Source organism: Cottoperca gobio, chromosome 15 (genome assembly GCF_900634415.1).
Source record: "Cottoperca gobio chromosome 15, fCotGob3.1, whole genome shotgun sequence".
Lineage (NCBI taxonomy): Eukaryota > Metazoa > Chordata > Actinopteri > Perciformes > Bovichtidae > Cottoperca > Cottoperca gobio.
The window spans coordinates 13,754,240-13,779,503 of record NC_041369.1 but is presented as its reverse complement, the minus strand read 5'-3'; the positions used below and the strand labels follow the sequence as shown (position 1 = coordinate 13,779,503).

General features: G+C 40.7%; 1 protein-coding gene across 1 annotated transcript in view; it reads right to left on the bottom strand.

Annotated features, from left to right (window-relative positions):
• Window positions 1-20,148: 20,148 nt before the first annotated feature.
• The window catches only part of LOC115020499 (zinc finger matrin-type protein 4), a 48,865-nt gene continuing 43,749 nt past the window's right edge, over window positions 20,149-25,264 (bottom strand). Inside the window, 1 exon segment of the mRNA XM_029450574.1 lies at window positions 20,149-22,764. Coding sequence (XP_029306434.1) covers window positions 22,749-22,764 — 16 coding nt within the window. The 3' untranslated portion in view covers window positions 20,149-22,748.

Sequence of the window (25,264 nt, the reverse complement as noted above, 5' to 3'; positions counted from 1 at the left end):
CAACAGATCATTTTTATCCTCCTGCCAAGGGGCGTTTCAGTCCAGTGTTATTCTGTCAGAAAGTCAAACGATGAATACGCATGAATTGTTATGGGATGCTTTGTTGGTGAACTGTTCAGCGTTGCTGGCGGAGGTTTGCACTCTACCTAGTGCCTTTTAATTTGAATACGTGGGCTGTCATGTGGGCGTTAAATATGTGCGAGGAGTACAATGGAGTTAACAATCAGATTCTAACAAGACTTTGGTACGCCACTGTACCACTGTACCAGTATCTTGCACATATTTTCTATAAATACACACAATTATTCCTAAGGCTGGTGTTTTTGGTCACGTGGCAGCTGAAGAACATTTCCAAAAACCTCTTTAACTGTTCATTTAAATAATGCAAGAAGAAGTATTGTGCCATAGCGGCGGCAGTGAAGGAAGTACGTCTCTCTTATACTCTTGTGTATTTCTGAATGAATCTTTTGGTAACATCAGGAAGGATTTTACAAACAGCGATGTTGTTGCTCCACGACGTAGAATAGAGGCTCAGTCTGCTTGGATTCTGAGGTGAAAGAGTTGCTGCATTGCCTACGCATATATAGGTCACAGACATGAGTTTGTGTTTATGTGAAGATGATGTGTGTGTCTGACTGACAGAGTTTTATGGGGTGAATCTCTTGCGCTGTGAAGTGAATGCAGTAAACAAACATCAGTGCTCAGAGAAGGCATGCAGCAGTCTTGCCGTGGATCTGTTGGAAGCCTCTGAAATTGGTTTCTGATTATTACAATGAAAACAATTTCCTCTGATTAAATCAGCGAGGGCACAGTTGACTGATGCGGTCTACTTCTACTTAGGCAAAAGAAAATAATGAAGAGATGGAATTTTAAACTGTAAATACACAACTTGAACATAAAGTAACCAATAACACACGTTTCCAAATGTTTTAAAATTGTAGCCTGGTAAGCATTGATGTCAAGTTGATGCCACTGCATTCTTTTTTTAGTATTTTATCCAAGCGCAGACTTAAGAGAGACTTAATGTAACCAGCTTCCATCTGTAGTCGCGTTTGCAGCAGCTTGCCTTCACAAGTTATAAACAGGAGGAGTGTTTGGCTTTTACATCTCAAGTTCAAGACTTGTATGCGACATTCACAAAATCAGCCTGCATGTTGTTAATAATAATGATTCTCTTCGTTATTCCTTCAATACTCTGTAAATCAGCACACTGATAACATCACAAATCATGTCTCGCAGGGAAAGCTCAATAAAACATTTTCCTATGGCTTTGGAATAACAAGTAAGGCTGCAACTGCCGATTCGTCCAAATTATGTTTAAGCCATAAAATGGTGAAATATGCCCATCTGCGCCTGCATTCTTTCAATTTCCTTTTCCTTACTTTAAAATACTAATCATGTCAGTTATAATGATATAAAATGTAGAAAAACAGCAATTATCAGTCAATTTAACAATTAATCCACTTCATAAAGATAAAAGCTTAAATTCAGTACCTTTTTATTTTTAGATATTTAACAATTGTTAAAGTATTGATTAATCTGCAGATTATTTTCCTGATTAATCAATTAAGTAATTATTTTCATCTCTAAAATCACGGCTTTTATAGCATATGTAATTGTATTCAAATGCCTTGTTTTGGCCTACCAACAGTCAAAAATTCAAATAATATAATAAAAAACTGTATAAATTAGCACAGATGTTCACATTAAAGAGGATGAAACCAGTGAATGTGTTATCAGACTACAATCAATCATAGACCAATTGTTCTAGCTCTAAATGTTTCATGTTTCAGTGTCTTGAATTTAAGTTTAAAAGCTGGGAGGACATTTGAGGATTTGAGAGTGAAATTGGCTCTTTAAATTGAGTGAGTTTACCTTTTTAAAGTGAAAGCCAAGAAATGACTGAGATTGAAAGAAAATAACAATTTCAATAAAATGAATGTACGTATAGTTTCACCCACTTTATCTCCAACATGTTACAGAAAGTAATTACTAAAGATATTTTACGATATCTACCTGTTACCCAAAAAAAATCCTTCCTGGTCTGTTTATCTCTCATAGTGCCAGTCATGTGTGCCTCTGTGCTTGGTGCTGAGTGGGTCATTTCAGGGGTCAGGGTTTTTAATTGGATAATCCAGTCCCGAGCCAGCTGAGATTAGCAGCTAGTCAAGCCCAGGGAATTGGTATGATAGTGTTTGACCTGTGTGACCATGCTGGGTTAAGCTTCCTCATGCAGGAGCACACAACTCTGCCTCTGGGAAACACAGAATCAGATGATGGAAGACACTTCCTTGCTCAACAGCCCTCAATTTAAAAATTGAGATATGAAATTTCTGCAGCACACCAATGCTAATCACGTCACAGTTCTCTTAAAATGTCAACAGTATGTCTTGGCCTTCAAAGCGTCCCACTCCGTGTATTAAAATGTCTTTGTCTTCGCTTCTGATCCTGTGGGGGAACCTTCAACGAGAGTTGTTGAATGTGCTCATAATTTCTGCAGCCGTGTGTCTGTGTGCAGTTGTGAGTGTGCATCAGAGTCTGTCACCGCATTAAGCCCGAGAATGTGCATGTGTTGGAGCTGTCCTCTTAATCCTTACAGCAAATAAAAGGAGGCTTACTCAGTCTGGTGCACACACACACACACACACTAGAGCAGGCAAGCGAGCCCAGATGCACACACTTCACATGCACTGGCACGTGCATGTATGGCACATGCTCTCTCTTCCTGTTCCTATCTTTTCTTTCTTCTTTCTGGCATCCTCCCTTTATTCCACCTCTCTATCAAAAAGTCTCTCTCTTTCTTTCCTCTGTAGCCCATGTTTCATCCTTCTCCCATCCCTCTGTCGCTCTTCCTCCTTGTCCTCTTCTTCTCGCCTTCACTTACAGACTTTCCAGAATCCCTGCTGCTCACAGTGTCTCCATCTCTTTGCCAAGCCAATCGGGGTTTTGGAAATTGTCTCAAAAGCACAAGGATTACCCCGACACCCCACAACAATTATCCCCAACCTTCCTGAGCAGGGCATAACAGCCGCTAGTGTCCCATAATGAGAGAGCTGCTGAGCTGCTAAGGTGGTATTTAGGATTAGTGATGGTGTACTCTGACAGTGGTTGCCTGTGCTGCTGTTGCTGTGTTGTTAGCTGTGCTGTGGTCTGAGCTCAGCAAAGGACTCTCAGGTACTACACTCAGGGCTTAAATATGCACTCTTCTGTGTCTTTATATTCCTGTTGCACACGCTCAGGGTTGGGCAGTATTTCTATTTTCAGACTGAGCTATTGTCATTTAGTTTGATCGCTGATAGCTGGTATGATCAAGCAGTGTGTGGGCTCAGCTGTCTTATCAGCGAGACTACGGCTGGGTGGTATATTGATAAAAAAAATCAATATAATTTCAAATGAGATATATGATGAGACAATAATGTTTATATCGATATAGTTTGATGTTGCAGTGTTTCCCACAGGATTTAGTGAGACTATATTGGGTGGAACCTGGTATGCTCCCTGCCCCACCCTAACCCACCTCACACACACACACACACACACACACACACACACACACACACACACACGCACGCACACACACACACACACACACACACACACACTTTCTTGTATTCATTTCTTTATACCTCGTGTTGTACAGTGTTCAGAGGTGTGGAATGGTGCATACATAAACATAAAAAATAAGAGCAAATACAGAAATATTATTAAAAAGAAAACTTCTATAAAATACAAATAAAAAAATTGTGTACAAGAAATATAAATATAGAAAAAAAGAATGTACAGGATCCATCCATCATCTACCGCTTATCCGGGGTCGGGTCGCGGGGGCAGCAGCTCTGACTGGGGGATCCCGAGGCATTCCCAGTGAGGAGATATAATCTCTCCACTGAGTCCTGGGTCTTCACCGGGGTCTCCTCCCAGCCGGACGTGCCTGGAACACCTCCCTAGGGAGGCGCCCAGGTGGCATCCTTACTAGATGCCCGGACTCACCTCAACTGGCTCCTTTCAACGCAAAGGAGCGGCGGCTCTACTCCGAGTCTCTCACGGATGGCTGAGCTTCTCACCCTATCTCTAAGGGAGACGCCAGACACCCGTCTGAGAAAACTAATTTCAGCCGCTTGTACCCGTGATCTCGATCTCTCTGGGAACCATCACCTTATCGTGGTGGAGAGGTTTGTGTGTCCCTATGTACAGAATGTAATGAAAAATATGTACAGTATATCTTAATTCAAAGTGTATGAGCTGTGCAATAGTGGTAGTAGAATAAAAGCAGAAATGTGCAAACTAATCAGTGCAAGGTGATGGACCGCAGCACCGTAACATTAATTACACTATAACACTTTAGATGAGTAATCCAGAACAACAAATTGTTGAAAATACCATGATTATATACTTATTTATTTAATTACAGCAGTCCTCAATTATTTTGTCTCTAACCTACAGTAGCTTAATCAGGTGATGGACAACCTTTGTGAGCCGAGTAAACTAGAAACCAAAGAAGCTGCAGGAGAGCGACTTGATGTCTTACGCTGCAGGTTTATTGGAGCCTGGCCAAGGAGAACAGAGGATGAGCAATATCAGTGAATTACAGAGATGTCGTCACAGTGCACGCCAGCATCTATTCTGAAGGTCCAGCTTTCTCTCTGGGTATTTGTCTTACGCTGGATGCACTAAACTAGATCTGCCAAATATGGCCATTCTGTGCCAATCTATGCAGGTGGCATGACGCCATTGGACGTTGAGGGCGCCTCAGCACATAGACAACACATTCGAGAAGACAGCAGTGTCATCTGCCGCTGCTTTGAGGCAAAGTGCACCCAATCTTGACTCCCAAGAGAGACAAAGCCGCTATAATTCTTATCTACCAGCCGTCCCTAGCACCTAGTCACTAGTCAGTCCTGTAATTCCTATAACTCCATATCATAATTGACAAACAAATGTTATATTTAATTGTTAAGGTATGAGGACTTTAAAAAAAGGAGTAATGCATAGCACTGTCTGCGATGGCTGGGTTTTATTTTACCACACAAAGAAAAATTGTTCAAATTTAGATCACTGAATTAGATTTTCAAACCATCCTGCTCTGCTTTATTTGAGCTGACTGTGCAGTTGAAATGATGACTTTGCAAAACACTTGCAGAAAGACTTGTGCTACCTTGCATCAAGCTAAAATGAGAACATGTTGAGGTGTGCAATGAGATGACATTATGCTAGCAAAAGCATCTGGAACTTCTAATTACCCATCGGTCTACTAAGAAATCCAAATGATCATATTTCCTTGAGTTCATACATAGGCCTATATTCAGAGTTTTTGTAAATTCAAATTGTATGATTATTAAAGGCACATAAGTCTGCGATGGCACGCTGGTCAGAAATCACTGTCCCAACGCCCAGAGATCTTAATAACACTCTTTATAACAAGCCAACCTTAATGCTTGTTGTCTAAAATGAACTGTAAACCACAAACCTTACCCTAAATGATCTAAACCACATAAAGGTGAGAGGACTGGACTCAACGTCCTTGAAATGACTAGAAACATACGGCACACAGACAGAGAGTAAGTGAGGGGTGAAAGTGTCTGTATAACGTGTGTGTGCTGAGGTGCCTCTGGTAATGAAGCATAGGGAACTGACATGTTGAAAAGTCCTGTGAAGTCAGTCTTCCTGACATGTCCCTCTAATTTGAGTCGGTTCCATTTTTGTGACACACGCTTAAGTTGTCAGAAGATTGCTGCTAAAGTCTTCGCCTGCAGGAAAATGCACAAAAGTAAGACACTGGAATGAAAGTGTGTTTATGTGCGAAAGAAGGAGAAAGAGTTTGGACTCTGGTAAATGATGGTAAATATACTACCAACCAAACAATACTTCTCCCTCACTCAAAATACTGCATTGTGTTTGTAAGTGTTTGAAACGGTGTGATTTGTTCTTGTGAATGGGTGTCTGAATGCTAATGTTTTATGTTTTGACAATCACACCACTTCTGCAAGTGTTGTCTCCGTGTACCTGCAATAAGCAGAGTGTGCGTATGCGTTTGCAGCAGTGTGCGTGTCTGTCTGACATAATACCAGTCAGTGTTGGAGTAATGTGACTTGAATGAACAAAACCTTGAAGATAAAGTTTTTGCGTCAGTCATCTTCATCCTTCCCCTCCCATAGACACTCCAGTGTCAGGTGGCATGATATCCAGCTCTGTTGATTTTCCATGTAGCTTTCTCCCTTTAAATCTCTGCTTTTGGCAGTCCAACGGGCTCTATTGTGTTTAGCTGAATACACAGACGCTACCAAACACCTCAGCAGATTACCACTGCTGTATTTACAGACCAGAGTTAATCCAGGCTCCCATGTACGATATACAAAAGGATTGGGTTAAAAGTTCAAAAAGAAATGAATCTTTTCATTATGTATTCACCTACAGTTCTGTTGGAACTTAGTTATGTATGAGACAAACAAACAAAAAAGATTTAACCGCCTGAACTAGTTCCATCTCAGAGGCACCAAACATGGCTACATGATGAAGATGATGCAGAATGGCCCTCTGCAACTGCTCCAATGAAAGCCACTAGAGCCTGGCCACAAGAAACACTAAGGGCGTAGTCACACCTGCACTGCTGGTTTGTCCTATTGGCACGATTCATTTGTGCAGATCTAAACGCGACAGATTACACATTCTGGAGCAGTTTATTTATGGTGGGAATGTGATCGATCTAACCCAACTACAAGGTGTACTCTGCAGGTTTGAACTAAAAGGCTCCCATATACAGGTGTGCTTTCATGTATACTGGGATGCAGATGAGTGAAATCAACAGTTGCTATCAGCTAACTGGAGAATGAATCAAAGTTTGACAGTTTGTGTGTGAAAGGAAGCAGAGCAAGGGGAAAAGAATACCAACTAATTCAATGATTGGGACCAGAGCAAATGGTATAGGTTTGAAAGACACTAAAACCACAAACTGGTTTGATGTACATCCCTGGCATGGGATGGTATGAAAATGTCATGTCATGATTATCGTGGCCAAAATAATTGCGATTCATGCATTATGTTCGCTGTTGGGCAGGGCTGCGTTAACGCAGTGCAGAGCGGCGGCCATTAGCTAGCCATTCAGGAACAAACGAGGACTTGCATGCACTAACTAGAACACAAGTCTAAGTCCTGTGTGCAGCTTTATGTCCACAGCATCTGAGCTCTGGGTGACTGTCACAACTTATTCAAATGAAAGTGAAAGATTTCTCCTCTACGTCTTTCCTAATTTTGATCCTGTTTAGTTTGTCCCTGTGCTCAGCTGCGCTGCTGCCCCATCCGATTATGTGTAAAGGGAACATACATGGCCCCTGAAAGTAAATGCATATTCATTGTAAATACATCAAGAACAAGGTTGTTATGTCGCTCTCATTTTCAGCACTAGAGTAAACATTGCACATGCTGCACAGTAAAGAGCAGGCTTTTTGTCAAATAGTTGTTAGTGCCAAATCTCAGTGTGGTCATTGCTTGGTACACAGAGAGGCGCCACATCAGAGACGCACAGAAGGAGCGAAGATTGAGTCTGAAATGCAACAGCCTATTTCTTTGTATTTTAATCCCCTTGACATTTTATATCTACAGACTGAAATCATTGGTCAGACTTTAGTCATTGGTCTTGAACGCTGTAAGATCAGGAGGCTTTAGAGAGATTCTGTGCTTCTCCAAATGCTCACATCTATTTTGCATCACTAGCATTTTCCATTATTCATGAGTTACTGTCTTTCTAATACATTGTTTAGCCATATATTTTGAGGCTCAATGTTTGATTGAGATGCACATTTTTGAGGCAAGGCTTTTTGTTTTTGTGCGCACATTGTTCATTTATTAAAGACCTTGGTTACTTCACCTCCTCCATGTGTGTGGTCGATTCCAGACTTGTCTGACTTTCTGTCTTTTTCTCTGAAGCATTTCTTTTTAATATGTGTTGTTAATCGATTTGCTTGGATAGAAAGACACACTGGAGCATGAACATGACATCAAGCCTTACAAGATTTTGCTTTTCCCACAAGAAACGGCTGACATTTAATATAACTTTGATGTGCTTGTAATGATATTGTAAATGATGGCTGCTGAAAAACATCTTCATTTGACATGTCACTGTAGGAAAAGCATGGGCGCGATTTTATTCAACTGCTTTAGTTTCAGGGTCGGGGTGTTGTGCATGCTGGCTCACTGTCACACTGTTATGGTTCACTGAATCGATCAGAGCCATTGTTGATGTTATCAGTAACGCCTGTGCTTTTTGCTACTTTGACAAGCCAAAATGTGCCGTTTATGAAACATAAATGATCGTAGAACCTTGAATAAAAATCCAACCGTGAGGTAATGATTGCCAGCCCTAATGCTTTCATTCCAAAGTTAAGAAACATTTTTTAAATCTTTCATCCTCTGTTTAAACTTTTTTTTTGTGACTCAATTATCCATATTGTATTAAAGATTAGTATGCACAGTTTTTTAACATATTATGTAAAATCCTCAGTGAGGAACAAGTGAACAACAGACCACGAACTAACGGCTTAATAACCATTGCTTTCTTATTATATACATATTTTTGTGTCTCCTCATGTTAGGTTGAGCATTGTCCCTAACACAGCCAGGGACTAGTTAACAAAAAACACAAGTCAGAGACACATTTTTAAAAGAAAAACTAACATGTGCAACCAAATGTAATATTATTAGCTACCATAGCCACATGAGATTATTATAGCCAGCTAACATACAGTGTAGGCATATTGTAGTAAGGTACAATAGTGTCCATCACTCACAAATGTTCTTGCTACTTCCTCCTTTCTCTCACCAACTTCCTTCGTAACAGCTGCATAAGAGTTATTGTACATTTTCAACAATGATGTTGGCTGCGGATATATTTTTATTAATGATTCACATGATAATCTGTTCATGAGTTTACTGACTGAAATTAATTTAGGTGAACGTCTGAATCTCAGTATTAAGTTAATGTGAAGCTACACACCTTCATTTACATGCAAAGGGCACATTCTGCAGTAGCCAACACTTCTCAACATCGACTGAAACTCCACTGCATGTTGCTTGAGTCAAACTCAAAGTGCTCCTGATCCTTGCTGTGTTTCTCTTTGACCCTCTCTCTCTCCTGTTCTGTCAGATTAATCTTCATCTGTTTAAGGTGTGTACCATCATTAATGATAGGTGAGATCATGTGAGATGCTCAGAGATGAATGGGGGTGTTTGCCTGGGCTATTACTCCCTCTGTTAGAGCGAAGCAGCACGAGCACCTCACAGCTCATCTAGATCAGTCTGAATTTGCCTCAGGCAGACGAGACCAAGGTCACTGAAGCCTTGCCATCACCTTCACATACTGCCTACTATATATAAGAGCTTTGGTCATGTGTTACAGTGTCAGAGTGCAGTATAAACATGACTTCTTCAATCATCCTTTACTTTATGTGTCAATAACTTTGCATTTATATGCATGTGTGATGAGTAAGGACTTGTCCATGTATTTATGAGTTGCTGGTTTCCATGTCTCTGATATCTGAGCCTGGTGTCGGTGCCTATTTATTTCTCTTATTGATCTACTCCTGGTCCTCGCTCCCACATAACGCATTTCCCTCAGGGCGTTTGCTGCTCTTTCCCCAACCTTCATAGAGCTCCCAAGTCTCTCTTCCCTACTCTCTCCCTTTCTCTGTGTATGTGCTGGCGTGGGGCTGAGGGAGCAGTCCACTAATAGAAAGTCTATCGACTGGGCCAGTCACTCATTGCTGCTATAATAGCTGCCGGGGACCTCTGGACGCCAGTCGATAAAAGCGGCTTGTCTCTGTTCACTGGTGAGAGGCCTTTGTCAGCACTGGAGGAAAATTAAATGTTTGATCGACCACCTTTTAAGATGCAATTTATGGCACATTGTGTGTGTGTGTGTGTGTGAGCATGCATGAGAGCCATGTGGGTGTATGTGTGTAAGTGTGGAAACATCAGCAAAAAAAAAAGGGAACTGGGAAGCAGGTTTGACCCTGCTTCAGTAAATCCTCTCAGTCTCAGAGTTTGCTGTTGTGAAAGGTGTGTGTGTGTGTGTTTTAAGAACACCAGAGTGACCACTAATTCCTGAGAAGCCTGTTCCTCTCTATGCCTGGACTGCAAACAGCTGGCACTACTGTCTCACCGTTTGTTGCTGCTGATCCACAAACACACACTCATGCCAAGTCTCCTCACAGAACGTTTGGCAGCAGAAATGGAGTCTTAGAGGAGAGACAAAGCGACAACAAATTTAACTTTGGATAGTTAAAAATGGACAGATGAGGTAAATGTTTACCTGCAGTGTGCAAGGCTGGATATCGATGGATTTCAATCGAGTATTGAAAATTATCAAGAGCCAATTTTATACTCTATTTTATTTAGGCTAAACTTTAGTTCTTGTACAGCTGACTTTGTTTGGATTGAATACTTGAGAACTCCTTTTGTTGAATGAAAAAAAGGTTTTGCAGAAAAACATGTTCATATTTCTTAAAATAAGGTATTGATTGAATAAAGCATTGTTTCCGTTCTGAAACTCAGGATTGTATTGAAAAGTCTCCAGCACTGGCATTATGTGCGGAGGTAAAAATACAAATTCTTTTCTTATCTACCGAACAGCTGGACTAAAGTTGATATCACCGTTTCTATTTTCTCCCCACACATCGTAATGGCTGCCCTTATATGAAACTCACTGGCAGCCTTTAGTCCCGTAATGCCAACATGCACCTCATTAGAATAGCCCCCAAGGAAGCGCTGGGGGGGAAGTGAGGAGGCTGTGATTGACAGCACTGGCATTCAGACTTAGGGGGTGGAGACAGTGTAGAGACGGCGCAGCAAGGTCACTGTCAGGGGAGAATAAATATGGAGAGACCTGACTGCTTATAAAAACGGTGGCACATAGTGAACTACCTCAGTCATTCCCACACACACTCACACAGTGGGGACCAAGGCCACAGGGTGAAGGACCAAGAGGAGACATTGGTATGCAGTGGGGATGAGTTGGTGACTTGTGAGTGAGTGAAATATGTAACACCCTTTTTCTCTGTGTCACATGATCCTCAGGGGGGTTCCCTCGTAGCCAAGCATGGCAGCATGGTGGAGCTTATACCACCGTCTGACTACTGACCTCTGACACCTGGTTCATGTCATTACTGAGCGAGACAAGGTCATCACATTTTTGAGATTTCAAATGTCTTCTGTGGCAATAAACTCCAGTGTCAGTTTCAGAGTGTGTTTTAACAGCACTTAAAAGTGTTTTTTTTGCCAACACTTAGGCTTCTGTCTTTGTCAGGAGAGTTAATCACAGACGTGTGATTACTGGGAAGCAAACTTGCTGCTAATTCTGTCCCACATTTATGCTCGAGGCAGATGAAAGAGAGGGAGCGGCAAATATGATTATGGCTGATTTCTGCCAAACTGCTGGTAATGCGGCTCAGGAAGAAATAACACGTTCAAATACACAGACACTCTGCGTCCCTCCCTCCATGCACATACACACACAAAATGCAGGAAGACAGGCGACTGCTGATTGAATTAAGGTAAAATTAACTGCGAACTTTGTGAAAGTTGTGCTGTTTCCCCGCAGGCGACAATCCGATTAACTTCATTAACATACCTGGCTAGAGCTTCAGTGCTGGAAAGGAAGACACGCTGATAGAGAAATAGACAATGTATGAATGTATGTCAGGGGGCAGGAGGGGGGTAAAAATGGGATGAGGCAGTAGCCAGATGGAGAGGTGAGGCAGAAGGGAGGGGGGGAGGAGGTAAGGGCTGTGCTGACTGATATCTGCAGTGTGCAGGGTGTGAAGCGTGTCATCTGTCATCTAATAGAAACCTGTGTGTGGCCGAAACTAAAATGCGAAAAACATACTTTCCTTTCCCTTCTCGTGCTCGCTCTCTGCTGCTATTTGTACCCCGAGGATAAGCGGTCCAATCACTGAGTAACAGTTTTTCTGCTGTCCCCGTCCATCAGTCTGCCTCTGTGTCTTTCTGTCGCTCCATCACCTGTCACATATGCAGTTTCCCCCCATTTCTGTGCTCAGAATGTTAAGTGAGCTGGTAGGAGTAGGAGGCGTTTATTTAATGCAAATTTTCCGACGGAGACACGTTTGCAAAGCCAGAGTAACGAGCCTGTTATTTACTTTTCAGATGAATGCATCTGTTTACTGCTTGTTGGCAAACGGTTATCTTTTAAATGAGGGCCGGATTGGCAAAATATGCTTGCAATTAGTCCTTTGCTTTTTATGTATATATATATATAAAATGTAATCGCATAAACACAATGTCAACAATGAGTTTTTGTACCATTGTGTTACACGTGATGGTAAGAAATTGAATGAATTATCCATTGTCTTACAGAGTAATTTAAAATCATTCACACAGGTTTAACTTTGATGTTACTGCAGCTGTTGTTCAAGGTCAGAGTGACCTTGTTACAGCTCTGAACAGTGAGGTAGCCATAATGCCTGTAAGCTGACGTGTTCATATTTAGTCTCTGAGGATCGTTTGACTCTGAAAGATGCCACCTGTCATGGAGTTTGTGCGTGTGCATTTTCTGATGATGTGCAGCTTTTCATTCGTATCAGTTGTCATTGTTCTGAAAGAAGAAAATCTTTCACAAACTTTTCAAGGCGGTCTTGCTTAATTAAGTCATTTTCATTTGGATTATTCAACGAGCAGAATCAACATTTGTGTGTTGGTTCGTTGTGTTGACACGCAGAAGTGACATGTGCAAACTGTCAACTGCCTTCGCACGGACGTCAACATGGCCACAGATTTTTAGTAATGACATCATCCACCAGTGGGATGGGACATAAATTAGCAGTCTATTCAAAACCTTTGCAGTATTTTTCTGCCTACAGCAACTGTGATGACAACCGCCCTCTGGTTAGTGACCTAAAAGATTATATATCTCTCCTCACGGGGAGCTCAGCCCAGATAACTCCCCAGCCTTTTTACTTTTACAAGCACAAAAGATGAGTCTGCTTGCCATGCAGTCACTTCCCACTTTCCCCTCCTCTAATGAAGGCTAAGTGCGTTTTAGTGTTTTAATGGTTCTACATTATACTAGTCGCCTCATATGGTTCTCTTTTACAACAGTGGCTGATTGAGGCCGAGACCTTTTAACATTCTGCTTTAAAGAGTTAAGGGTTTTTTATATTGTTAGATACACATGGTTCATCCATTTCACTGTTTATTTATTCATTTCATGCAATGTTTAAACGCCTTAAACGCATGAAGCATATAGTAAAGGGCTTCACACTCAGTCAATGTAATGACTCATTTTACTACATTAATTATGGACAAAGTAGTATGCTCCAGAGAGTGGTTTCATTGTTGCTGCTCCGTTACAGTGCAGTCTGCAAGCAGGAGGGACAGTGACACATTTATGTTGTGATCTACACCTCGTCTGTAGTCGAGATAGCGTTCACTTCACGAGTAGGAATTGTAGGTTTTAGACCACCAAAATGTAATAGACAAATTTAAATAAACAAAGTAATTACAATTTAGTTTGCAAACCCTTTGTAGTTTGTAATGATTAAGTGTAAAACACATGGACATCAGCAGACATTTGGTAGCTTTCTTAGTGATGCTCTTCCTGGACTTTATCTATCTTTACTTATTGGTTTTTCAGGGTCTTTTTCTTTAGCGAGGTGGTTTGAGGTCAGGTGAGGGATTGGCCATACTCCACAGTTCAGTCATTAAAGCATCCTTAGTGGCTTTAGGATTACTGTCCTGCTACATTAAACAGAAAATGACATAATAAAATAGTCAGAAAATGTATAAAAATGGCTACAATTCCTACACTGCTCACCCACTAAGGCTGCAGCACCGTTTGCACTGCACAGTTGCTGAAGACTTTTTAGTTTTTCTTTCAGCTCTGTATTTATTGTTTTCCGCCTGACCATTCCACTTTTCTCTCTCTTTCTCTCCTTCACACATAATGTCGACCCATTACAAAACCTAGTGCCTGTTACTGTGCACTCCTTTAATTTGGCTGTGCTCAGGATTGTTCCATCATTTTCTGCTTCGCTGAAACTCTTAATTGAATCCGTGGATTAATTGATGTTTCTGCTCAAGAACCACTTTGACTGACATCTTACACGATTTGCAGCAAAGTCACCACACCCAGACAGGTGTGCGCTGATGTAATCTTCATGATGTACATTAAGCAGATGTAGCATGTGTAGAATTTGCACGTCTAAGTATATAAGTAAGTATAACAAATATGGATGTAGAGTCTTTAACATCAGCCATATGTTTCTTATGGATGTTTTGAAGTTGGTGTCCCACTTTCAAGATACAACCTAATTCCAGTTGGATGTATTTTTTCAGTATTTAGTGTGTTTACACTTAAAAACTGACAAAATGAAGTGTATTTAATAATGTCAGTATGCATACTTCCTTTTGACTGACTCTTGAGAATGGTGTTGATTGACGCTATTCTCCCACGATACAACTATGACTGAAAGTGGAGCAGCTGCATACGGCTAAAAGATTAAGAAAAATTGCATTTAGTGTTGAATCAGCTCCTGAAAGATTTTTTTTTGACTCAAGCATTATGTCTTTACTTAAGGAGTAATTCACATCGCATTTACAAAGCCGCAGTCTGTTGATGCACGTATTATTTGTATAACATGTATAAATTGTTAATCTTAAAGTATATAGTTTTTTGTATAATATTTGTTTTCTGTATCCTCTTCCATCTCACATCTAACAGTTTAAAAAAGCTAAATTTAGGCAAGGATGAGTAAATTAAATGGAGCTGAAAAGTGGTGAGGGAGAAGCATCTGTCAGTCAAAGCAACATTTGCCCCTAAACATAGTTCTCCCAAAGCCTTAGTGTCTCCTCGATGGACACAAAAACAAACAAACACAGAATCCCTAAAATAATGTTGACTTCTTATTTTATAAGACAAGTTAGAGTTTCCCTGAACATTCACAGATACAATGAAGCCATTGGCTCCAGCAATTGTGGTTATTGATTGGATTTGGTTGACAGGGAGACTAAGCAGCCTGTTAACTTTGACAACCTAATTTAAGCTGAAGACGGGCTGGCTGTGCGTGTGTATGTGTGTATGTCTGCATGCAGGTTACAGATCTAGATCCCTTGTTAGGGGTGCGCTCTGCAGGCTGGGAGCAGGATGTTGAGATGACAGCAGTCACAGGGGGGGAAACCATCCCACGTAGCCGTCAGCTGACAGACAGACTTATTACTGCCTGTCCCCCTCCTGAGTCGAGGCCCAGATGCATATGGTATTTTGCCAAATGCTGCCTCACTGACCCAGTTTATGCATAGCCTAGTTTGGTAGTGTAGGTGTTGCGGGACATCCCTATAACATGCCTGCACTTCAATCCTTTTTATTTCATCTAAGCCAAAATGTACGGTGGGCGTGAGAGCTCAACGCTCTGAAAATTACGAAAACACACATGCAAATAGACAGAACCCAAGCAAATGAGAAACATCTTCATCAGTTTGACAACACATGTGCATCATTTAGAAAAGACACTGCAAATACAGAAACAAACTCCAAGAAGCTCACAGCAAGTGACGCACCCGGCTGAGACACGTAGTGCTTGTTGTTGCCGTGGTTTGTGTTTATGAAGTTATTGAAGTCGGCTATCTGTCGATCACATGATTCAGATATTATAATAGCCTAATAATCAAAGGCTAACTCGGCAGATATCTGAAAACACTTTTGATTCATACAATAAACTTAAATGTTAAATGATTTTCCAACACCGCTGACAGATTTCAGCCCTTCATTAAGCGTGTCCTAGTCGTGTGCATTTTTGCAGTAATCTTTGCATTTTACAGTTTCTGTTGTTTAGTGAGCTTCTTGCAGCGTGTTTCTGTATTTGCAGCGCTCTTTCTAAATGATGCGCATGTGTTATCAAATTGATGTTTTCATTCGCTTGGGTTCAGTCTATTTGCATGTGTTTTCTAAATGTTCAGTTTGTTGAGCTCTCAGGGCCATCGTAAGAATGGGGCCGACTACACAAGGACGAAAGGAGCAACTACATAAATTGTTTAATAGTAGATGTGTTTGCAGTCTGAAAATGTAATGACTTTCGAATGAACTTACAAGATTGATTTGTAATGAAAGTCTCCAGATTGTGAAATATATTTTAGATAGAGTGAGCATATTGTAATTCATTTTTTAGGGTGCACTCAAATTGCAAATGTTATTTGCAAAAACACTCACATAAATCTCAGCACAAACACAAATGTACACAGGGACACACACATTTACATATATACATAAATATGCAGAAAACACCTGTATTTGCACAAACATTTACAGACATCTGCTGGAGACGCACGCACGCCTCAGCATGTACACTGGTGCAATCAGGGGCTGAAACAGGGAATGTGTCAGATTAGATTTTTAATTAAAGCTGCTCTGGCCAGCCGTGGAGTAGGAACAGCAAAAAGCTTTTTACTGGAGGAGTGTTTGGCACTTGGCAAAGCTTCCTCATTTGAAAAACAGCAAGAGACAGATTTGGATTATAGCAGAAGCCAAAACAATGTCTCTGCTTGACTGGAGCTACAGCCTTGTTGTCTTTAGCTTTAAACAAGGTTAAAAATACTGAGTACTCAGTCAGGGTTACTCATGATATAATTTAATTATTATGTAACTATTGGCCTTTGTCACAAAAGCAGACAGCACACAAATGAACAAAAGGGACATTCATGTAAACACAGTATTTGACATTAGTATTGCTATTTTACTTAGCTGTAATGTTTCTCTTGACCTTTAACACAGCTGGACTGTAACATGGTTGTATGGGCCCCGGTAACCATTTGGTCCACTGTCCTCCATTGAATCTTGTTTTCCTTAAAAGAGGAAAGATCTACCAATAGTATGAGATTCAGAGTGCGTTCACACCAGCCTTTGTATGCACTTGTACAAACAACCTAATGACTTGTTCTAGTCCTAGTTTATGATTTTATTACACACATTCATTCCCCACTCGGGATAAGTTATAATCACTTTAGTGATCCCTTAACTTCGTTTTATCTAGCTCTAGTGGTAGTTTGGCTTCCCAATAGAACACCAGAAGGTTGTGAGTTCAACACCAGGGACTGTCCACCATTGTGCCCGTGAGCAAGGCACTTAACCCTGAGCTGCTCCAGGGAGACTGTCCCTGTAGTTAGTTCACTGTAAATGCATTTAGCTCAAATGGCCTCTGTAGTGCAGCTTTGCAGAGACGCTAGCAATAGACTCTTGTTTTTGGCACTAGCAACAACGTTCATGTAAATTCATTTATATCCTGACTTAGTGATTTAAGATTTTTTTTTTACGACTTTATTATCAGAATTTAAAGTAATTAATACAAAAAACTTTCCTACAACTCGGAACCCATTTATTTCTAAGATGTCAGGATTATTAGGGTGTTTAGGGTCTAATCTATCAACAGTGATCCAGAACTGTACATTTTATTCTCTCTGCCTCACTTCTCACCAGGTCTAAGGTCAGCCTGTAGCCCTGCATGAATAAATCCATCCGGACAGGTGAGGTATCTCTGCACAGATTTGTTCGAGTGCTGCTATATCATCCCAGCCTCTGTCCTCAAGAATTAGCACACCACAAGTACTTTGGTGTTGATGCAGATGCATTCAGGGCTGCATGCTGTATATCTGTCTGGCTGCTTGTGTCACCCACCAGCCTGCGATTCTCTGTCTAAAATGCCAGCCGGGGCTGTGGGGCTGAATATTGCGATGGTGACAATGATTTTTGACAGGGAAGCTCTGACAGGCTCTGACAATGAACATCCTGCTGCATGGAACTGAGCAGCGGAGTGGAAATCTGTTGCTATTGGGCTGTCTGGGGTCACATCACCGCTACTGATGGAAACAGCCAGTTAGGGGCATGCAGACACAACATGCGACGGGTCTGCTGTCTTTGATTTGTGGATGGGGGTATTCAAATGTGCAGGTTAAATGGGTCTAATGTGTATAAAAAGAAAAGTTCTCCCGTGCTTGTTGTCTCTCTTTGTTCTTTGTGGTGATTTGAAGAGATTTTTTATAAATTAATTGAAGTCTCTCTACACCAACCATGTCAGGGTAACCTTTTCCATCATGCAGGCATTGTTATTACTTCATTAATTGAATGTAATTGAATCAAAGAGAAGTTCAGACATTTTAACAGCCATCGTTGTTCTTGTTTGTTCGTTTAGCGGTTGTGATGACTCAGTGTTTATGATTGCTTCACCCTCATAAAGAGACAGTGCTGTACAGTAATGATATTGTCTCTGTCTTTTGTGAAGACTGTGTGCGACCCCTGTATGTCCTTTTTAAAATGTCAACTGAAGACCTATCTCCGTCTTGACATTTTCAACAAATGCTACTGATAATGATTCATTTGTACGGGGTCACATAAAGGAAATTGTAACATCCAATCTACTGGTTCTCTGGGTCCCATTACTGTGACTCACTGATACTCTGTGTGTGTGTGTGTGTGTGTGTGTGTTTGTGTGTGTGGAACTACACAACCAATTACCACAGATAATTAAGTATAAACTCTACCGTGAGGCAGAGCCACGCTAAAGCTTTCAAATGCAGGAGTTCAACAAGCCGAGCTGTGATCTGTACCCACAGCGGTTACCTTCGCAGAAACACATCCCAGCAGAACTTGGGGTTACAGTGATAGGGTCATAAATATAGATGAGCTGAGATAACATGCCCTACTGTGGAGTGATGGCCTAGTATTCTCACACCCACTGACTTATGATATACAGAGGTTGGATGGCACAGTGGAAATGACATAATACCAGCTTTAATGTTTTATTTAGTTTGTCTCCTGTTGACTACAGTGGGCCATTAATAGCGCACAGCATCTCCTGTTAGCACTGATTTCCTCTCCCTCCTGCTGCCATTTATTCTCTCTCTCTCTCTCTTGCTCTTGTTTTTTCATGCTTTTACTGTGCTGCTTTTTGAAAACAACAGGTTTGATTTCCATTCATGAAATTACAAGAACGATTATAAACATTTTGCTCCATTGTGGCGATATCTTGCAGCTCAGTGGAAACTTTGCTGAGGGACTAAGCAGCTATTTGCCTGATCTGCTGACGAACATCTCCTGATGAGTCTATATGAGACTTGAATCCATAGTGTAGGTTTATGAAAGTGGTTGGGATTGCCTGCAGCAGATCCCATAAAGAAACACCATAGTTTTGGAGTGCTATATGTTTGAGCATGAATGATGCATGAGCTTGTTACAGATGTATATGTAAGTGCCATGAATATGTTTGAGGCCATGTGGAAATGGTGTTGCCATTATATAGTTTGTCCACCAGTTTGCACTGACTAGTCAAATGTCCTGCTCAGAATAATAAATGCTTTAATAACATATAAATAATTAAGGATTTCTCCCAAGACATTTGTTGTTTCTACCTGTCCTAATTTACTTTATTTTTATTTTGCTGTTCTGAATAATTACTGCAAAGCATAAGTATGATGTGATCATTCAGACTGATCCTGATGCATATTGTCTTATCAATTTAGTCACTATGATGGATTAAACTCACACTCACACTAAACTAATTAAATACTGGTACATGTCTTGTGCGAAGTAGTGCCTCCGCTTGTTTATTTGGAGTTTTAATATTATATTTATAATCATTTCTCCTGATGTAATTAGAGTTACTCTACTTTTATACACCGTGGGACATCCTATAGTTCCTACAAGTAGGTAACTAATAACTCTTATCAAAAAAGCTGATGTCAAAATAATACATTGATCTCAAACATTTCTTTTCATAACATATCTATTTGTTCTGCTCCACCAAAGTATCTGACTTTATAGCATGAAGTTGTCCATATTTCGCACTGTTGGTCCAACATATTACTCTTCTGTCTAATGTAAAAGTATTCATTGATATTCCTGGAGTTCTATATCTCGTATTCCACATCTCATATCTCTTGTTGATGATGTACCTTTAGCTGAGGTGCTGTATGATGAGTATAGAGAAAATGTTTTGGGAAAGGGAATGACATGACAAAGATATAGAGACACTTTAAGTAAAGGGAGATTAATTAATAAGATTATAAATCTAAATATTATTGTGTGGTTTCTAAAGCTGCGTGTGTGGTCACAGATGATGGAGGTACAAACGCACAGAAAAAGAAAAAACTCAGGTCTGGATTTTGCAAGAGAAAATAGATATAGCTGTCATCTTCATTGTATTTATCATCAGGTGTGTTCACAAATGTGCTCACGGTACACGGCTCACAGCGAGTCTCCCACTGCCAGCGCAGTTGACAGCTTCACATACACAGACACCCACCCGCAAGTATATCACACAATTCCTACCCATAGATACATTTCTGTCATATATTATGTTACATCTGGTAAAATATGTGACTCATGGCACAGTCATCCTCTGCACAGACTGTGATATCGGCACACACAGACGCCGCTTCTTTTGTAAATACACCAGTGCTGGTGAGAAAGGACTTAGCGTAGTCATCAAAACAGTCATGATGCACATCAGAAATGCCAAATTATTTCTCGTTCTCGTATTTTTCTTATGGCATTACCGACAACAGAGGGGAGACGTCATGTTGAAATCCAACAGTTTGTTGTCCTGCATCGTTGTTTTTTGGCTGTTTTTTGAATCCACTGGCAAAACAGTCACATATCAGATGTTTCTCCGAGGGGACAGTCTTTGTGGTGATTGTGGTTGTCCTCATGGAAACAGCTGTTATCAAAATCCCTCTATGATCCCTGTCTTCCATACTCTGGATTTTGGTCCTCGGTTCTCGGCTCAGGAGTTTATTTTTACTGATAGTTATCCATTCAAAAACACGACTACCAAAAGACACTTTATTCTCATTTCAGTGCCAGCACATTTGTATTTTTCAATAATATCCATAAGAAACACATTTCCCTTTTCGCCCTGTAGCTCAGTGCAGAGAAACACTATAAATACAAAACTCTAGTACTTCTTGAAACACAAACTTCACCTGCAGCTACTGCTTATTTACACAAACTGTATTTTTTGCTTCATTAAACTATTTCTCTTCAAACCCTCATTCTATGGTTGTTAATATTACAGTGCATAAAACCATTACTCATCCATAAGTCTGCAGAAGAAAACAATCAGGTCACTCGTAGTTCACTCTCTTCATCATGAAATGAACAAAGTACAAAATAAAAACATTTTTAATGTGGTTACAGAGAAAACAAGCCAACAATAACTTAGCATGGATTGCCTTCCCCAGTTTATAGAGAAATGCTGCTCAGTGCCAGCGCAGGAAAGTGGAGCGCGGCTTCTGTTTGCTCATCTTATGATGCTACAAACCATCGCTGAAACTCCCTTTACACACGCTCTAAAGACACTACAGATGAGGGGTGTTATACAGCGGTAACTCTTTCTAGGTATCAAAAGGTTTTCATTTTTAATGAATAAATTAGATGTTGAAAAGAAACCAGTTCAGTACTAAAAGGTGACCTCTTTGCTCAGGTGCAAGCATGTGCAGTAATGCATTACGAAGCTATCACTAGAAAGCAGCGCTATTGCCAAAACGCGCAAGCAATAGGTTTGAAAAAGGCAAGTGAATGCAACGTTTTACATTTTTGCATGCATTGAATTACATCCCAGTTGTATTGTACATTGGCTGCTACATGGATCGGGAGTGCAGTTCTTTTTCTCTGTCCATAGCAACAGAAAAATAAAAAAATATTATCTACACGTTGCCCATCTCAACAGAGAAGAGAATTTGTGTCACCTCCAGACTGCATCTGACATCAGTATTCAGTGCTGTAGGAATGTTTTCAACAGTAGATGATTCACAAAGATGCACAGACCCTCGCTTCAGAGCAGTTTAAAAGTCTTTGTGCTGCTCTTCTTCACTGCCTTCTGTACTGTAACCATGCCACATCTCAAGCTTGTGATAATATGGAATACAAGAAAAGATGGTTTTCAAAATGATACATCCACCATTTGAAAGAAAAAAGGTTTACTACATTTATAGACACAACACAAGATTCAAACCAAGAATACCTTTTATAAAATTATTGAAATTCAAGCAATCTTTTATGACTGAGGTTGTTGGGAGTTTTCTTGTCCTTGGATTTAAAGGTCTGGGCCTGAGTAGGTCTCAAGTAGTCTGAGAGTGAGCCATGCATGTGCCACCATCACTGTATATGAAACGCATGTAGAAGCTTGGATCACTGTCAGAGCACTTGGGGGGCGGCTAGTTACAGAGTTATTATTACTGCTCCTCTATGACTATCATTGTAATGATTATTACCACTCTGGGCAACGCACTGACATCAGTTCAATTTTAGGATTGTGGATCACACAGGAGTTATATGGCAATATGCAGCTGCACGTCTTCTGACGGCTGTCGGTGTTGAGAACTCATATCAAACACTTAGCTGCTGGATAAATCTCAGAGATATATTTTTTAGATCAAAGATAGAAGTAAACACTCTCACAATGACCCGCTCATGCACACAGCAGATGTATGCATGAACGCCCTATGACATCCATACACACGTGCACTCGATCACCCACACACACAAAAACACAAACAAACAAGCACAAACACACACACACACACACACACACACACACACACACACACACACACACACGCTGAAGTTAGCTACTCTGTACTACTGTCTCATACTCTTCGTTTTCTGACACAAGTCCTTTTTTCTGAAGTTCTTTATTCAAATAATCTCGGTCTTCATCTGTTCTTCTCTCCAGCGAAGAGTGGTCTGTCTCCGTGGCTTACTGTTGCTTCAGGCTGAAAACAAAACACAGGAAAGAATTTGTTAGTCTTTTTAGTCTCAGACACAAGCAGATCCGACAAGACAGTGCTCTTTAACCACAAGGAACAATATGCCCACTGGGGGAAAGATATTCTGTTTCTGCCATGCTCTGTCCCTGGGAAGTATTTACCTGTAAATCTATGTCTCATGTCATTCCTAATACATCTTAATATAGCAGAATAAACAACGTCCACATGGCTAATGTATCAAGATAAACATGCAGAGATGTAGCACTGCAACCCTTCATTGCTTTTCTTCCTCTGCTGCACAGAAAAATTATTTCCTTTCACCGGGAATGATGGCTCTACTCTATGTGAAGCATTAACCAATAATCCTGTTTCAAAATCTTCTCATAATTACAGCCGTCTATTATGCTTTCCATCTGGCTGTTCCACAAATTAAAACAAAGGAGAAAGATATGATCATAAACCCTTGTGTTTAAGGTGCAATAATTACTGTGGATTTGGCCTTTATCTTGAGCTGCTGATTGTTTTTCATGATGACAGGCGCTGGGGCTGCATTCTGTAGCTTTATCGGCAAGAAACAAAGCAACTCCAGAGGCAAACACGCCACATTTAATTAAAACAAAGAGATAAGTTGGATTGAAGCTCACGCCAAGAAACACCCACCTAATTGAGTAAGCATTTTTAGAGAAATGCATGTCCATAGTTACAGGGGGGGATTTACAGGCAGTACAGCTGATCTTTGCGAAGTGTTACTGGAACAACAATATCAAGTTAGCATTCAGAGCTGATCTCATTTATTCAATTGCCTGAATGTTACTACAACAATCCCAACAAGAATGGCCGTGTAAAACAATACTTCTTTCTTCTCTGCGGCTTTTTGTATCATTGTTCCTCTTGTCAGTTTGAGAAGCTTTTTTCACTTTGTTTCAAGATGCAGTTTTGAAATGTCTTGTCTGGTGTTACGTTTGTTGAGAGACACAAAGAAAATCAGATATATAACGTGAGAATAAGATGTTTGTCTCCATTCGTGGCCATCGGTCTGATCCTGAAATGAAAACGCAATCCACCTTTTTCATCACAGTTAAAATGCCACTCCTCCAACGTGCCCTAATTGGAGCGTTGCCCCCCACACGCACTTCCAATGCTGAGACGACGAGAGAGAAAGAGGGAGCGATGCACACACAGACACGCTAGCTGTCAGCATCTATCCTGGTAATGGCTGTTAGAACAGTGGCCTCTACACCCTGTCTGCTCTGTCAGGACTCATCTAGCACTTTGGACGGTGTGAGGGTGTGAGGGGTGGGAGGGCGTGACTCTGGTAGCCTGTTTTGCTCTCTGGGGACTGGACAGGTAGCAGCAAGGAGGGAGGGAAGGACAACAAGAGGAGAGGGGCAAGGCAAAAACTGTGGGTCAAGGATAGAGGGAGAAACATGGGAGTAAAAAAGAGTTGCATGGCTGATAGAAATAAAGAAAGTCAGCTCAACGGTTACTATCGGTGCAGAATGCAGTATGTGTTCCCATGCAGCCGAAACAAACATACTTTGACATATAAATAATTGTTTGGTCTGGAGGTTTCCATCCCGTTTGGCCTGTGACCTCTAAAGATGAAGCTATTTCTATGCGTGACCCTGTACAAGAGGTGATGGCTTCAGCGTCAGCGTGAATTATAAGGGCTGCCATGAACGATTATTTTCAGTATTGATTATTGTTTCATTAATTCATTGTTTAGTTCAGAGGTTCCCGTCCTGTTTGGCTTGGGACCTCCTTAAACAAAGCTACTTGTGACCCTTCACTAGAGGTGATGGCTTTTGGCTTTATGAGTGCTAGGTCTGCAACTAATGATTACTTTCAAGACGTAGGGTTACCTTTACTCTTACCTTTGAAAAAACAAAAACACACCTATACGAACATAGTTTCTATTTTTTTATCCCTTTTAATCATTGTGGGGCTGCTCAGATTTATCTCTGGAGCCCCAAGCTGGGAACCACTGGTTTAAGGATATACAATGTCAAATACAATTCCTAGAGCCCAAGGGGCCGACATCTCCAACAGTCAAAGATATTGAATTTACAATGATATAAAACCTTCACATTTTCACAAGCCTGAACCAACAAATGTTTGCATTTTTGATTGGCAAATGACTGCATGGGTTGTTAAAATTGTACTGAGTAAGTAGTCAATCAATCCATTGTCTAATTAATTCAGAACTTGTTATGAGCGCCTTCATGATACCAGAAGAAGAATCTGTTGCCTTTAGGTTCAGCTCTATAGGTTTGTCACAAAGTTGCTCAGAAACATTTGAACTTGCGTTTTCCAGCTCCCACTTCTCCCACTGTTATTGTCTGACATATTGTTTTGGAAATGTTCCCAGGTTAGGCTGTTTCTATGGGAACAGCATGGCACAAAGAATAATGGGACGGTTTTGACTGCGTATGAGAATCCCATACATACCTAATATTTTTTTGTATTTTGCCTTTCACATACAGCACTTTACACATGTGTCTTCCTA